The 17,439-nt window shown below is 35.8% G+C and overlaps 2 protein-coding genes and 1 pseudogene across 4 annotated transcripts in view; 2 read left to right on the top strand and 1 right to left on the bottom strand.

The window, feature by feature from the left end:
- RMDN1 (regulator of microtubule dynamics 1) overlaps positions 1-2,218 on the top strand; it is a 49,781-nt gene extending 47,563 nt beyond the window's left edge. For both annotated transcript variants that reach the window (XM_073892938.1, XM_025870799.2), the window contains 2 exons: positions 42-175; positions 1,313-2,218. In XM_073892938.1, coding sequence (XP_073749039.1) covers positions 42-175; positions 1,313-1,363 — 185 coding nt within the window. In that variant the 3' untranslated portion in view covers positions 1,364-2,218. The remainder of the gene's footprint in view (positions 1-41; positions 176-1,312) is intronic.
- A 3,898-nt stretch (positions 2,219-6,116) lies between these two features.
- Positions 6,117-17,439, bottom strand: part of WWP1 (WW domain containing E3 ubiquitin protein ligase 1) — a 109,657-nt gene continuing 98,334 nt past the window's right edge. For both annotated transcript variants that reach the window (XM_025870795.2, XM_025870797.2), the window contains exons 22-25: positions 16,124-16,228; positions 13,087-13,183; positions 12,577-12,649; positions 6,117-7,709 (exon numbers count right to left, since the gene is read on the bottom strand). In XM_025870795.2, coding sequence (XP_025726580.1) covers positions 7,610-7,709; positions 12,577-12,649; positions 13,087-13,183; positions 16,124-16,228 — 375 coding nt within the window. In that variant the 3' untranslated portion in view covers positions 6,117-7,609. The remainder of the gene's footprint in view (positions 7,710-12,576; positions 12,650-13,086; positions 13,184-16,123; positions 16,229-17,439) is intronic.
- Positions 8,693-8,792, top strand: LOC112823734 (U6 spliceosomal RNA; annotated as a pseudogene).

Genomic DNA, 17,439 nt, shown 5'->3' with positions numbered 1-17,439 from the left:
TTCTGTTTCATCTGAAATAAATTTTTCTTTCTTATGTACAGTGGATCCAAACTTCTACAGCAAAAACTTGCTTCTTTTAGGAAAGACATATTTGAAGTTACACAATAAAAAGCTTGCTGCCTTCTGGCTAATGAAAGCCAAGGACTATCCAGCACACACAGAGGAGGATAAACAGGTGAAGTATCTCCAATAAATTAAGGCAGATAGGTTTCTACTGAGGTGCACTATTAAAGGTGAATTAAGAACTTCTTTAAAAGTATAATTTGTCTAAATGTATATTGTTGAAAACAGTGTTCATTTCAAATTGAACTCATTAACATTTCTGTTAATTTCTGTATAGCAAGTGTTTAGTTACTGTCAACAGATGTTATGAATTACTTGCTCCCTTATTCCTGTTTGACATACATGGCAGATAAATAAGATTTCTAAAAAGGCCAACGTGTATTTTTTTTTTAATTTTTTTATTGTTATGTTAATCACCATATATTACATCATTAGTTTTTGATGCAGTGTTCCATGATTCATTGTTTGTTCATAACACCCAGTGCACCATGCAAAACGTGCCCTCCTCAATACCCATCACCAGGCTAACCCATCCCCCCACCCCCCTACCCTCTAGAACCCTCAGTTTGTTTTTCAGAGTCCATCATCTCTCATGGTTCGTCTCCCCCTCTGACATACTCCCCTTTTCTTCCTCTCCTGTTATCTTCTTCTTTTCCTTTTTTCTTAAAATATGTTGCGTTATTTGTTTCAGAAGTACAGATCTGTGATTCAACAGTCTTGCACAATTCACAGCGCTCACCGTAGCACATACCCTCCCCAATGTCTATCACCCAGCCATCCCATCCCTCCCACCCCCAACCACTCCAGTAACACTCAGTTTGTTTCCTGAGATTAAGAATTCCTCATATCAGTGAGATCATGTGATACATGTCTTTCTCTGATTGACTTATTTCACTCAGCATAACACCCTCCAGTTCCATCCACGTCGTTGCAAATGGCAAGATCTCATTCCTTTTGATGGCTGCATAATATTCCATTGTGTATATATACCACATCTTCTTTATCCATTCATCTGTCGATGGGCATCTTGGCTCTTTCCACAGTTTGGCTATTGTGGACAACAATGTGTATTAATGTGGAAGAATTCTCTAAGAGTCTTACCCAGTCCCTGTTCAGTTTTATTTTTACAATGTGCTATCCTGGTTTTGGGGGACACTTAGAAACCACAGCCCACTTTATGAACTTAATAGACTTTGCAAGTTGATGGCTATGCTGTACTATTTATTTATAACGTGTTTTTCCATTTTAGATACAGACAGAAGCTGCTCAGTTGCTTACAGGTTTCAGTGACAAGAATTGAGAATTTTTCAGAGAAGAAAGCACATGAAATATCTAAGAAACATTGCCTTTTCATCAGATTACAAAGATAATACATAAACTGTAACTGTTCTATGGCTCTTTTCTCCGTTCCTTTATTTAAATATACAATATTCTAAGTTTCTTCACAGATAACAAAAGAAATAATTACAAAAAGATTGGTAGAAACTTCTCCCTGGCTCAGAGGCAGAGATACTGCACATTTAGGACACCAGCAATACAAAGGGGTATAAGATTTCTAAGGAGGATGGATCACATCAGAATGGGAGATCAAGAAAAAGCTTTGTGGAAGAGGTTTCATTGGGGGTGTGCATTGTCACATTGGACTGATGCAAAGCTGAGATCTTGCAGAGAAGGTGCAGTGAAAATTAGGAGGTTAGGATGTTGCGGGTTCTTGGTATAAAGTAGTTAAGTGATGGATCTTGGAACCAACCTGCATAAGGAAAAACCTTGTCAGGAGAGGATGGAAAATGGAGTGATTTTTTTTTTTTTTTTTTTTTAATGTGACATAGTCTCACGAGTGAATTGATTCTGTCACTAGACAAAGCCCAGATTCTCTTCCCTAATATGGTGAAAGGAACACAGAATTAAAGGTTGAAATAGAAATGAAGATGTTTTAAATAGGCAGGACAGTATTACTTGAGGCTGGGATGCCACCACTGCAGAACTGTTTTATAAAAAGGATTATCTTGAATGTCACTTAGATAAATCAAGAGTGCATGCATAGGTGGGTTTTCCCCAAAGGATTTGCGAATTGTAATGTTAACAGTGAACTGTGCGGGTGTGGGCTGTTTCTGTTATCATGTATATTTTCGAAAATAAAACTGAAAGTCCTGGACTCATCTCCAATTGCTAATCTGCTTTATTTTACTGTTATGTGTGTATATTTTCATATATATGTATTTCTAAACTTTTGAAATTGTAGACGACATACTTCATCCCTAAATATCTCAGCATGCATTGTCTCAGAATAAGGACATCCTTCAAAAGAAAAACCCATTAGTACAACAAAAAGTTAACAGTAATTTTTTAAAAATCATCTTCTAATACCAGCTGTATTCATATTTTCTCAAATGTCCCAGGAATGTCTTACACTTTTAAAAACCAGGATTTAATCAATCATACATTGTATTTGATTTTCTGCCTTAGTTTTTAAAAATCTAGAAGAGTTCTTACCTTTTAAATCCCACCATTCATTGACTTTTTGAAGAGGCCAGTCCAGTTAGATTGTCCCTCATACCAGATTTGCCTTACCCCACTTTGAGAAACACTGTTCCATCTTATTTTCAGTGACTCTGATTACTTCTATGTATATTAAATCTTCTTTGCCTAATTTTTTTTATCATTTCTGTTTTTTCTTTTTACCTCTCAGTTTCATTTTCTTGGCTCTTTGAATTTGTCTTCAATTTTGAGATGTTTGTCTTCTTCCATTTTCTTCCCTGATTTCAATCAGCAGGCATTTCACATTTTCATGTAGTTTGTCCAGTTCTGAGTTTTTGAATTTCTAATTTGATTTTTTTTTTTTGGTGTCTATATTTACACTTACCTCATTAGTATATTGTGTTAATAGTTTTTTTCTGTTCTGAGCATCTTCATCCATCTGAAATTTCTCAATTTTCTCTATAGAGTGACTTTCATTATTTTCTGGTGATTTGTGTGTGTGTTTTGCATTACCAGCAGTACCAGGTAATCAAATGGGAAGTGAAGGGTTTGAATTTGTTCAAGAATAACCTCTATGAAGTAGTTTTTGTGAAATGAGGTATCTTTCAGTAATAAAGCCTTTTATGGGTAGAGTCTGTCTTCTGATATTTTATAGTGCTTTAAAAAATCTTTTTTGCTTTGAAATCATTACAGATTCATAGGAAGTTGGGGGAAAAAAAGGTAGAGGTCCCAGAGGTAAACCTGTAACTACAGTACACTATCAAAACCAGGTAATTGGTATAGCCCATAGATCTTACTCAGATTTTACTTCTAAATGCTCTCACTTGTGTATGTGTGTTCTATGTAATTTTGTCACATGTAGGTTTTTTTTTTTTAATTGCCACTACAATCAAGATATAGCTGTTCCACCAAATCATATATATCCCTAGGGCACACCCATCCACTTTCCCTCCCTACCACTATCCCTAATCTTAGTAACCACTAATTTCAGGAATGTTAAATAAATGGAATCAGATTATGTGACCTTTTGAGAATTGGCCTTTTTCATTTGACATCATTCCTTTGAGATCCATCTAAATATAGTCAGTAGTTGATTCGTTTGTACTGTTGATTATATTTCACTGTATAAGTGTACCCGTTTATTTAACCATTCACTGAAGGTCATTTAGGCTGTTCCAGTCTTTGACTCCTATGCACATTGGGTACAGGTTATATCAACATCCAATTTATAGAGCTGTTATCTTCCCTTTTTTTTTTTCCTTTTTTCCCCTTTTAAACTAAGGGATAGCTAGCTCCCTTCTCCAAGATGTGGTACATTCCTAAGATTGATTGTTTGCACTTTTGTCTTCCTTTTGAATTCCCAGGAGTCTGATTCACCAGGTCTCAAACTGGTTGCTGGCATTTCCTCACTCACAGTGAGACCTATTAGTTCTGGAACAAACCCTAGGACCCCATTATTCTCCTGTGCAGTCCCTACTTAACTGTTTGTTCCAGATATAACCGCTAGTTTGAGATGCTTATTTCCCCACATGCATGTGAACAGAAGTTTGTCGTCTGTCTTGTAAACATGGGTGTTTGTATAATTATATATATAATTATAATCACCCACTGGTGATTATAATTACCTCACCTTGTGGATATGTTTACTTCGAGGATTGAGAATAAATCTAGATTTGGAAAGTGGCTACTCTATAAAAAATCTGAAAGCTCTCAGTTAACTTACTAGCAAAATTTCCCCAACTGAGTGTTTAATCATAGACTGTGAACTAGCTCTGGACTTTGTAAAAATGACTCACTTATCTGTAAAATAAGCATCATTACAACAAAGAAAAAGCAAAAACACACCAACCTTAGGAGTTGTGAGGATGAAAAAGAATACATAAAGGATATACTGTATCAGTAAGTATTTTAAATGTAATTATCTGATTGTGTTCTCCTTGATCGAGATTTGGGAGAGAAAATTTGGAATTTAGGAGATGCCACTTTTTGAGTTGTACCTTTTTGCTTCTACATTATTTGAGGGGTATTTATTTCATTTCATGTGTTCACCATACAACCTGTTTTGGACTATGTGTGCCTAGGCATTATTGTACCTTAAGTTTATTGGGATGAAAAAATAGGAGAGGTGGGTTACTTTAGCAGGGGCCATGAAATTATTTTAATAAATACCCTGTTCTGACCCATTGCACTGCCCAGAACAGTAAACTGTTTTGTCTGTGATGAGGAGTATACAGTCGGTAAAAAGGAGCCTCATAAACGTAGAAGGCTTCTCTGATACAGTCTGGGCTTTTTCCTTGAGACAGTTTACCTTAAGTTTGGCTTTTAAGTTCAACACATTAAAAAAACTGGGGAGTGTTTATAAGACAACCTTTGTTCTCTCATCCACATATTTAAATGAGAAGATTTTTGACTTCTGCAGTATATCCACCAGGGTTCAACAAACATTCAGACTCAAAAAGTCCGTAATAGGCTTACTCAGAAGGCTTAATAAGATAGGAACCACAGCTGACCAGCAAAGTCAATGTCAGGACTCCTTACATTTCAGAAGATGGCCTTACAACAGGCGTCTGTGTAGCAGAGCGTTCACACAGCTCCAGAACTATCATCTCCCCAGGTCACAGCTCAGGGAACTCAGAAGGGACATGAAGTTATGATTTATTATCAGTATCTGGAGATTTCCTGAAGTCCAGATGAACTTACCAGTCAGGGGTCATTTTTAATGGAAGCCGTACTGCCTAATGGTATTTTGACACATAACCACCCTATCTAGTTTTTAAAGATAGAAGGCAGGTGATTAACTGAAGGCTGTGAAGTTAAAAGGTTTTATTAACTCTCTGAGCCTTAACTGCCACTTGTAGCTGCTTTCCTGGGAAGACAAACAATAAATCTGATGAAATCAGAAATTATGTAGTGCCTGTTACCCATTCACTGGGCTCAGTTTGGTGGTGGTGAGTGAGTGTCACTGAAATGAAGTAACAATGTGAATCTGTCTCTGAGCCTCATTCTTTGCCTGTTTCTTCGTTTCAGGCATAGTGAGCCTGTCTAGCCCAGCACAGGACAAGGATGGGAAAAGAGAGAAGGTGAGAGGTAGCCCACATCCTTGGTTTCTCATTGCCACTTGAGTGTATGAATTAAGACATAATAAATCCTGCCTGTAGGCCTGGTTTTCTATCTTGGGTTTGAAAGGTAGAAGGCCCTGAGTTCTCCAAAACAGCCTTCTTCAGAAGCTGGTTTGGTCTCTGTGGGTTCTGTGTAGCCTCAACTGGTATATAATAATTTCTTACCTGAAGGGAGGAGGGGGGACCGGCACCCTGAAAGCCTCTTGTCTTCGGTCAAATCTGCTAAATGGTATTCTCACATTCTCACCTCCACTGAATGATGTTCATCAGTAACCTCTGTCATGTCATGGCAAAATTTATTGAGCAGTGGTGCTTTCTATGGCATAATTTAGCCCTTTTGAAGACTGGTCACCCTCTATCACATAATGTCATATACATTAGTATTTGTTTTTAATTCTTTATGCTTCAAGATAGCCCAGTGTCAGATTAGGATTTGGGAAAAGAGTCTATTCAACATAGTGGATCACTGCCTTTATTTCATCTTTGCTATGAACTTTGAATAGAAGTGCAGAACACAATCTAAATATGTAGAAAAATAAAATTTTGGCAAAACAAAAACTGTTTAAGGAAATTAAATTGTATACTAGTATTTTCCATATGTACTTAGCAGTTAAATATGTTACAGATAACATTGTAAGATGTCAGTTCATGGTTATAAAAAAATTTTTAACTTCCTGAAATTTACACTGCATATTGAAATGATACAAATGGAAATTGAAATTTTTGTTATTAACAAGGAAGCCCAGTTTGCTAAAATAGCATTAATATCATTCACATCAGATTTTAATTTGTTATACATCTTCAAGTTCAGCAAATGCCCTTGATAATGAAAAATTAAAAAGTTATTAGGACAAAAATAATGATCTATGTAAAAAGGGGGGTGGGGACCAAAAGATTCTTTAGTATGCTTATATAATTCAGATCATAAAATTTTCATGAAATTAAGAGGAATGAAGATACATGAACACTAAAATAGAAAATAGTTTTCATTTCAGTGTTCAAATGCTTATACAACTCTTCAAGTCCATCTGGTTTTATAAAACCAAAACTCTGAACACAAAAGCAGAGATGTTCACATTACCTTATTATATGTTCCTAAGTATCAAACTGCATCAATTTATTATGAATTAAATTTAAAGAACATCACAGATTTAAAAACAAAAGTACGTAAGTACCTGATTCTTTTTAACTCCACAAATACCTAGCATCCCAAAGTAACATGTAAACAAACCTCTCTGCTGCTTAATGAATTCTTTCCAATTTCTAGAATAAACTAAATGGCATCGGATATAGTGTATGACTTACACGTACATTATGGTTTCATCCATTACTTTGACTGTATTAGTGATGTAGCAAAGAGGGAAAATTTTCAACTATTGTATTTATTTAAAACGAACTGACAGGTTCAAATGCCTGTCTTCAGAAAAGCCAGCAGCATTTTTTAACATACTCAAAGTAAGATTTGGCCTAAGCCCTTAATACCTTCCTGAACAGCCATGCAACTAAACACCCTCAAGAGGTGTTACATAAGGGAGAAGATCATGAAGCAATTTGTACTTTTTCCTCTGGATACTAGAAACAAGGTAAAGCAAATCCAGATTATTTTTTCAATGAACGGCTGTCATATTTAATATACTTGGAGCTCTATAAAACTAGAGCCACTATCATATATGCTTATATAGATATATACTTATTTTTAATAAAGTCTCTTGCTTGCTTCAAAATTTAAGGATGATCTTTTTCCTGGTCAGTCACTTCAAGGGAACAATAAATAAAGTAGAAAAGGATGAACTGTTTTGCATATTTCTGTGAAGAACGGAAAACATTTATACTTTGAGAGGTTCAGAAAATTCACTGTACAGAATGAACAGCTTATATACACTATCTGTGCAATTTTTCTTGGCTGGGGTATTTAAATGCAAGAGCTCCTCCAAGACAAGAAGCCACATTCATTCTTGTCCAAATCCCTCTGTCTCTTCTATTGCAAAAAGAAGTTTTTCCTTTAGTTGTTCATAACTCTTATATGGTGGTAGATCCAAGCGATTAAAACTGAAGAAAAACAGAAACAGATGTGTTTTCAATAAAACAAACTCTAAGAAGATTTCTAATAAAATATTTCTTAAAGCACATTTGAAAAACTAAATGGATAGAGGAAGATATAAAAATTTTGTCAGAAGTATTATAACAATTCACTATTATTTAATATTAACATATACAGATTTCTTATGGCAAGCTACTGAAATGAAGACTTACTCATAAAAATATTTTAACATTTCCCAGAGAAAACTGGAATTACAAGTTGTCACAAGTCCCCCTAACTTTCTCTTGGGTTTTTAAGAGTCCATTTCTTTCATTCACTTACCAGTTATTAAGAATCTATTAGGTATTTTTCTGGAAGCTAGTGATAAAGTGAGGAAAAACTACAGTCCCTGTCCTCACAGAACTTACATTCTGGGGTAGAGAGCACCAATAAATATATACTTTTGTCTTTTCATTCCTGCCAGACTCAAAGAATTCCCTGTGCTGAGTTCAACTGGATGGGGGTTGGCGGGGTGTGTGTGGGGGGGTCCAGTCCCCACTCTTAAGTGTCTAGTAAAATAGCTCTAATGTAGTTAAAACTGTTCTGTATTTTCATTTTCTTATATGGAAAGTTTTAGATTATCCAGGTTCCCTCTGACCACCCCATCCCATCTGCCCTTGCCCCAACTCCTGTGTAAGAGTCTGGAAACCTGCTAAGAGCCTTTTGAAACAAGGCAGCCAATTAAAATGGTGTTCTTCTCAGAACATTTTATTTTCTTTGTATGAAAAGTTAAATATATTAAATGGTAGCAATTAAGCAGACCGTGTACCTTCTCCCCTCCCACTTCATGCTTCAAAGTACACTGATAGCAGTTCACCTCTGTCACTTTCTAGTTCTTACATCTTTCATATAAAGCCTTGTCAAATTCTGTCATTCTTTCTACTGAATCTCTAGCCTTCTATCACTGGGATACTTTCCTCAAAAGACATGCCAGTTTAAAAAAACCTTTGCTGCGCTTGCTTTGGCAGCACATATACTAAAATTGGAAGAGAGATTAGCATGGCCCCTGCCCCAGGAGGACACATGAAGTGTTCCATTAAAAAAAAATTCTTAATCTTTGCTGCTTCTAATGCCTATGGATTGAAGGTGTGGGGGAAGGAAGCCTCCCATGTTGTTTGGTATAGCCCCCTATCAACTTATTTAATGTTCTCCAAGCATACCACACACTTTTCTGTCTTACGACATGTTCTACTCTCTCATAATGTGGAATACCTTTTCTCACTAAGAATCAGTCCAAATGCTACAACTTACTTCCTTCCATCCAAGAATTTTCCTTGAGCATCTTATATAGACTTAATTCTCCTTTCCATAAGTTATTTCTATTTTGGCATTTACTTTACTCTGTATTATGATTGGTTTCTTCCATTAGGTTCTAAAACCCATGAGGGGCAGTCTTCCCTACTCTCCTAACCCATTTAGTAAATGCTGAGTTGAACTACATAAAAAAGTAGATTTGAAAACATCCAAAACAGGGTTCTGTTTTAAGACACTAGCCAAAGGATGGAGACGTACTAAAATCTATTCATCTCTGAGTATTTACTGTGTGGATATCAGAATACTGTTCTAGGTTTTAGTTTAGCTTTTGTTTCAGTTCCAGCTTTGAGTCAAATTTGCTACTTTACTTTCTGTCTATATAAAGGGAAGACACTAATACCTTTCCAATGGACTAAGGGAACAGTACCCTGTTGGCTTGCTGTACCACTGTATATAGCTTGAGGAATCCCGGCTCTCAAAGTCACCACCTCAAAAAGCAAAACATTGGAGATGACAGCACAACTCCATCTGAGAATTAGCAAGACAACTTTCACCATAGACTGTAGCACTGCTTACTTTAGTCACTACTAAAAACTCAAGTGTCTCTGGATCATCAACTGTATTTCACTGATCTGAATTAAATCCCTACCTCTTCCCTGTCTTCTACCTCAGATACTCCATTCTTCCAAACTTCTATTTTATGACTTGAAGTTTTCTACAGTCTGAGTAACTCCTCTCTTGCCTTAGCTAAAAATCCAGCTAGTCTGAAACATACCATTTCCCCTGCAGCCAATCAACAAAACTTCTCTCCTCTGAGGCACAATCTAGCTATGCAACCTTCTTCCTGAACTTTTTGCTACCCTCTGTTGACTTCTTGGTCATATTCCTTTTATTCACTGAAAGCTCTTGACACCTGGTTCATGTCCTCCTCTCATTCACTTGGATGATATGCAACAGCCATGCATGGCCTTCCAGTTCTCATCTTCAGTGACCTGTACCTCTACTCCAGTTCCTGACTTCAAGATAACACCGTGAACCCTATCATCACCAGTAAAGGAAATTTTTAATTAAAAAACTCTATTCTCTTTCCAGCTTCCTTCAATTAAAATGGCAACCTTTTAGCCCATCACTTTCTCACCATCCTAGCCTGTCCTCAGATTCTTCCTATTTTTACTTTGTACTTAATCCACAGCCCAGCCTTATAACCACTACCTTGGCAAATACTTTTACATCCCTGCCCCTCCCTCTTTTGAACTTACTAATCAAAACTCAAACACTGAATGAATTCAGCCTTCTAGTTTTTCATTCCTCAGACCTTAACAGCTGAAAATTACTGGAGAGGAGAATCCTACAACTAGACAGTGTCACTTTATAAAGATCCAAGTAGGCAATCCAATATTGTGCAGCATTCTCAGCCATATTTTGCTAGTAAATACTTGGCTACTCTGACAGCTTTCTTTCTCTTCAGAAGTTTTTACTTTCTTCATTCTTAGCCAGTGACCTCACCTTATACTTTGAGAAAAACAGAAGCCTACAGTGATAACTCTATAGTTTACATCAAACCTTTCTTCCTCTCCTATTACAACAAAGGAAGTGTTCCTGTTTTTATCAAAGGCCAATTTCTTAGCTCGTACTCAGCATCCCAGTTCTTTTCATCTTTCTTGAAGAACTATCTCCTTTGGCTATGAACCCCTCCCCTGCCTCAACAGTCTCTCTTGTTTATCAATCTAATCTAGGCTGGTGTTCTCGAATTTTTTTGGTTATGATCCCTTTCCACACTTTATGTGTGCATTTATTTTGTTGCACTGTATTAAGTATAGTAAAATCTGTTCCCACACAGATACGCAGTTAGAAAACATGTACTCTAGTCATTTTTTTCAGGTAACTGTGGCTATTATTCTTAAATACATATTGTATTAAGTTCGACAAGGTAACACATAATAGGAGTTCTGAAATCAAGGAACTTTTTCTACCTTCTTATAAAACCCAGTGGTTTATCTTGTGCTCTGAATAGATCTTTTACCCATGCATGATTTTGTAACATGCACTGGTCATTTGGAAATAATGGTTCACCAAGTTACAAAGTATTTCCAAATGTTGACACAGTTAATTATGTAATAGAAAAAAAATCGCATTGGTTAAATACCACCAATCTCATCAGAAAAGTTTTGGGCTTTCAAGCTCATGGTGGTTTGGTACATACAAACTTTCCCAAATTTGAATTTTTACCCGAAACCTCAACTTTCATCATTGCCAGCAAATGCTGTCAGCTGTTTTCCTTGAAGTGATAAGCTTACTTCATTACTTTTCAAGAAAATGCCTGCAAGTAAACAGTTTGTCTGTCAGTCATGCTTTCAAGTAAAAACAGCGTTCCATTAAAAAGGCAAGCTGGTTCAGCTTTCAACTCAACTGCTGGCTTTCCCCTCCAGACAACCACAATTCCTCTGGTGTGTGTGTAAGTACTTTATGCAGGCTTCCCATTTCGTCTTACAGAATATTAAAAAGATACATACTCAAGCATCAAGATTTAATAATTTTTTTACTGCTTCATAAAGAACAATTTTAAAGAAACTGGCTGCCCACCCCCCCCGGGCTTTGCTTTGAACTGCAGGTGTGCGGTATTGAAGAATGGAGACAGCATTTTGGTGCCACTGCCTTGATTTTTGCTGAGGCACCAGCAGTTTTACCCACCGTTGCTTTTGCACTGTAAGTGCAAGTATCAAAACAATAAAAAGGCAAATTACTGCTTAGTATGAAAATAGTTCTGACCTCCTGAAAGAACCATGTACCTCCTAAGCTATCATCTTTTGCCTGGATGACTCTAACAATTCTGTTAACTAATCTCCCTGCCTTCAGTCTTAAATCTAATTCCTCCCTCCTCTGTTGCCAGAGTGATTTTCCTGAATCTCATTAGTTTCTATTTAAGACTCTTCAAAAGCTTCTAATTGCCCTTAGAGTGAAATCTAAGTCCTTATAATAGCCTACAAGGCTCTACATAATTTAACCCCTGCCTACATTTCCAAATTCTTTTTATCCCTGTCTCCCCTCATTGACTAACTGCCAGTCACACCAGTCATCTTTCATTTCCTTGAAAAATGATTTCTTACTTTAAGGTCTTTGGAATGCACTTTTCCTGTTTCTTCCTGCAGCATGCTTTTTATCAAACTCAAACACTATCCTTTCTGAGAAATCTCCCTGACCACACGATCTAGGAGGTTCCCTCTAGTTCTTTTTTACAGCACCCTCTTTATTTCCTTTGAAGGACCTTCATAGTATTCAAATAGTTGACTTGTTTGTCATTTGTGTTCCTTTCCCCTAGTGGAGTGCAAACTACATAAAAGGCAGGGAGCACTTCAGTCTTATTTTATGCATAGTGGTTATTCTAAATAATTGTTTAATCAATGAATACATTTCTTAGTATAGTAACGAAGTAGAAATCATTCCAAAGTTAGGGTGCCATATTAGTCTGTTCTAAAAACTGAAATTCTAGCTACTTTAATGAGTAAGAACTTATCCTGGATCTTACATATTAAAAAAAGATTCTCTGGCCTTCACCTTCCTATTTAGGATTCTTGAACTTACCACGTGTGGCTTCTTGGTAACCAGGTGTCTTTGCCAACTTTTTCAATGCAAAATTTTTGAGGCCCATTACTTCCTAAACCAGGAAAATAAGACAAAATTTATCTCATTCTTTAAACTTTTTGGTTTTGACAACTAATTATATAACAGAACATTGTCACATAGTCCTATGACTAATACAGAATACAATGTAAATCACTTCTGCCTAGAGAAGCTTCTTATTGCTGCAGAAATCCAGCCATAAGAATTAAATCTGGACAGAGAAGTAGCTCTAAAAAATTTTGCTCCCTTCACAATCACCCTAAGGAGCAAAGCAATGGCCAACCAATGTAAGCAGCTTCCATTTTTGTCTTACAAATGTACTTGATATTAACCATTAATTAGTCTTTCTTCTGGTAGATACCCTATACAAAGCACAGAAGAATAATCCTTAGATTCAAGTCTGTTGTGTGTCTAAAGGCCATTATTATCATAAAATTATCTAAAGAGAAACTGCAGTAAAACTGCATTTACCCATGAGCTCAGCAAATCCTCCTAGAGGTAAACGGCAGGTTCCAGTGACAAACTGTAATAGTCGCATCCTTACTTCATTGTCTGTCTCCTTCACAAACTGTGTAACAAAATCAAATTTACTTTAATATCAATACTAAATTATCTCTAGTACTTAAAACAGTGGACACTTAAATTATTCTTAAATTTCTTCAAGAATTTATTAAGGTTAGGCATATGTTAAGTACACTATGAATCTTCAGTTAATCCTTACAAGTATACCACTGGTTAGCCACTATTATTACATCCATCTTACGGAGAAGAAAATGGGAGGCTTCAAAAGGTCATACCACTAAAAGGTAACAGATGTTGATCAGCTACAATATTACAGCTATTACCTATTTATGGCTCCTGCCAAGGCCTGTGCCATATGCTTTGTGTGTGTTTAGCACTTACAATAATACCTGCAGATAGATACTATCATTAGCATCCCTACTGTATATACAAGCAAACAGAGGCCTAGAAATTGTCTTTCTCAAACTGCTAATAAGTGGCAGAACATCTGAACTCAGGTTCCGTCGAGCTCTAACCCAGTTATCCTGACCTGAGTCAACTACCCTTCTCTCCTATAAGCTACCAAAAACAAATAAACACTTCCCAATCGTCCATTCTCGATAGTTTGTGGCATTTTCTCCCACTAAATACTATTTTCTCAACTCTTTGGATTCTCTGTACTTGAAAACTTGAACTATGCATTTTGTTAAAAGACTTGGTACATTTACTACCTTTTCAAAGAAGGACATAAATAAAATGTGTAATGTGGTGGAATATAGATTTGAATTGGTGGTATAGAAGGCAAGTGAACGTACAGGGCAGTCTGAGTAGAAGTGTATCTTAAAAAAATTTATAAAAAGTAACCAAAAATATAATTTAAGGATAAGACAAAAAGTGCTAATCAAAAACATTTCTGTATAGAACTGTGCTGAGGTACACATTTCATCAAGACACAAGAAACAGAGCTTATTAGCACATCTGGCATAAACCAACCCATTTCCTCATCACTTGGATTTACATGACTCTAAGCTCAAGCTCCTCAGGTACACAGATACAGATGTCCAAAGGGAAAGTCAGGGATCACGAGGGAGTGAAAAAGCTAGTAAAGAGCCTAGAAAGGAAGACTACAGACACCTGCATATATTCTGTATGTGATGCAATTCATATATTGTAGGCCTGAAAATGGATTTATTCCTACTTTTTAATTTTTTATTCATTACTATTATTTTTTTGTAAGCTCTATGCCCAACGTGGGGCTTGAACTCATGACCCTGAGATCAAGAGTCACATGCTCTACTGACTAAGCCAGCCAGTTGCTCCTTGTTTATTTTTTATAATAGGTAATAGATACAGCACACAGTGTAGAATTCAAAGATAGTAAAAAGTATAGTATCAAGAGTTTTCACACCTCACAGCCAGTTTTTTCTCAACCTTTTATTCACAGACACTTGACCCTTGAACAACGCAGGGGCTGGAGGAGCTGACCCTGCGTGCAGCTGGAATCTCAGGGAAATCCACATACAACTTTTGACTCCCCAAAATTTAACTAATGGCCTATTGTTGACCAGAAGCCTTACTGATAACATAAACAACACATATTTTGTATACATAGTATATACTATATTCTTACAATAAAATAAGGTAAAGTTACTAAGAAAATCATAAGGAAAATACATTTACAGTACAGTGCTGTAAAAAAATTGACATATAAGTAGACTGGCACAGTTCAAACCCTTGTTGGTCAAGGGTCAGCTGTACCAGCATACACTTAGAATATACAGAATATAAATTTTCCTTTTAACCAAATAGCACATTATACACACGTTCCTTTTCCCTTTAAAATTATACTGAAACATCTCATTCTCCAATATTTTTGTTAATTTGCATTAAAAAAGAATGATTACAAGGTACAGAATTACAGAACAGGTGTATTATAATTTATTTACTCAGTCCCCTCCCAATGGACATTTAGGAATTTGGAGTCTGTTTAGTATACCAATAATGGTGCAAAAAATTAGTATGTGCCATTTTGCATATGTTGAAGTATATAAGATAAATTTGCAGAAGTGTCTACATTTCTTTAAAGTATTAATAAATAAATGACATATCCTTATGAAAAGATTCACTTCTGGAAAGTCTTTCTCTAGTAATAAACAGGCTTAGTTTTCACTTGAAAATGAAAGTTCAGCATACGTAAATCAGAAGTGCAGTCACTGAATTGCTCAAATGAGTCTCAATTACTGGATTTTTGTGAAGAATATCCCTATGTCCTAGAGATTTTAAATTCTCAAACACACATAATGCAAACTCCAGTAAAATGTGCTTCAAGATTAGCATGCAGGACTTGGATGAGACCACTCTATTATATAGCTTAAGCTAAAATACCAACACAAGAAAGGGAGTAAGGGAGAGAAAAAAGAAAAGGAAGTCATTCTTGGGCATTATCCTCTAGATTATTCTAATTCCCTACCATATTATCGCCTTCAGAGGAATTAAGTATCTGCATTGACTTTCTCACTAAAAAAACATACTATTGGGACACCTGGGTGGCTCAGAAGGTTAAGAGTCCAACTCTTGATCTCAGCCCAGGTCTTGATCTCAGGGTCGTGAGGTTAAGCCCCACACTGGGCTCCATGTTGGGCATGGAGCTTGCTTAAACAAACAAACAAAAAACAAAGAAAACCTACTTCCTCATTTAACTTCTAGAATTAAGTAGAATTTATAGAATATCTTGATACTACTAGAAACAATATGCTGTACCTACAAGTATTACCATTAAACTACTACCTAAAGAAGATTCTGTCATTCATTCTCCCATTTGGGAAAACAATCAAAATAAGCAATGGAAACTCCCTTAATAAATGTTTACATATTCAACTTCTGATTTATAATTAAAGACTAAAAACCATCCAAAGGCAGTTTCAATTTTAAAAATGAACTGTTTTTTAAACCACTGTCTCATGAGAAAACATTCTTTGAACCTTTGTTTCAAAATAAAAGCAAATACCTGCCAAAACCAAATGATTTGCTTGCTGTTTCTTGTATAATGTCGATACACAGTATTTCTCTGCCAATCTGCCAAGTCAACCTCCTGCATGCCACACAACATAACCTGGGAAATGAGCACAGTAGCAGGTCACAGTACAGACTTAGTGAAGAGAATAACTATATGACTCAGATTTGCCAATGAATACCTATGCAACTGCCTAATTATGTGAACAGCTAGGTGCATGACAACTAATGATCACAGTAAGCAGATCCAACAAAATTTGTAGCAATTTAGAATAAGCATTCTTTGGTACTTTATCTTTTATATTTACTGAACTCAAACTGAAAGCATTTGGAGTTACTATTCTTCAAGAAAAACATTAGCTATGCTAAAAGAATCTCTTACTAAAAATATATCCCAAATTAGGTGTCCAAATTATTAGATTTCAAACATAAATTTCTGGTTCTTTTTTCTTTTTAATCTAATGCTATCTTCTCTATTTAAAGTTAAAAATATACTAATTCCTGTTATTAATTTTCCCAGGCTTTGGGAATAAAATATTCTATGTGAAATTTTCAAATAAGCCCAGGGTATTACATATGGGATGAAAGCTATTTTTGGTATAATGAGATAGTCTGATACTTATTTCCTTTCTCATTAATTAACTTTGAGCTGCAGTTTATATGCAATAACATGCAGGTGTTTTAAGTATAGAATTAGATGAGTTTTGACAGATATATATACACCTATGTAACCACCACCACAATCAAGATGTAAGATGTAGAATATTCCCTTTAGGTCCCTTTTTTGCAGTAAAAAACACCATCTTCATCTTTGGCTCTACATGATTAATGATATCATCACATTAAATTTTTGAGAATGTCATTCATATATATGGTACATGATCAACAATCTTTTCTGTTGTCTTCACCCTCTGCCTCCCCCCATCAACACAATATTTATGAGATTCACCCACATTGTTGTGGGTGCCATGTTTCTTTCATATTGCTGAGTGGTATTTCATTATATGACTATACAATAATGTACCTATCTGTTTACTTCTTAATGGTCATTTAGGGGTTACTTCAAATTTCTGGCTTGGAATAAAGTTGTGATGAACATTTATGAAAAAAATCTTTGTATGAATATCTGTATTTTATTTCACTTGAGTAAATACCTAATAGTGGAAGTGCTAGGGAATAAGAGGCTGATATATATGTTTAACATTATAAGAAACTTCAAACATTATCTCAAAGTGGTATTTCATTTAGTTTTCATTCACATTTCCCCAATAACAAATGAATATGTTTCATGTGTTTACTTGCCATCATAGC

The sequence above is a fragment of the Callorhinus ursinus genome, unplaced genomic scaffold (genome assembly GCF_003265705.2).
Source record: "Callorhinus ursinus isolate GAN/ISIS: 27379988/994484 unplaced genomic scaffold, GSC_fseal_2.0 scaffold5, whole genome shotgun sequence".
NCBI classification, from domain to species: domain Eukaryota; kingdom Metazoa; phylum Chordata; class Mammalia; order Carnivora; family Otariidae; genus Callorhinus; species Callorhinus ursinus.
Note: the sequence above shows the minus strand (reverse complement) of the source record. Positions and strands in the feature narration are given on the sequence as shown.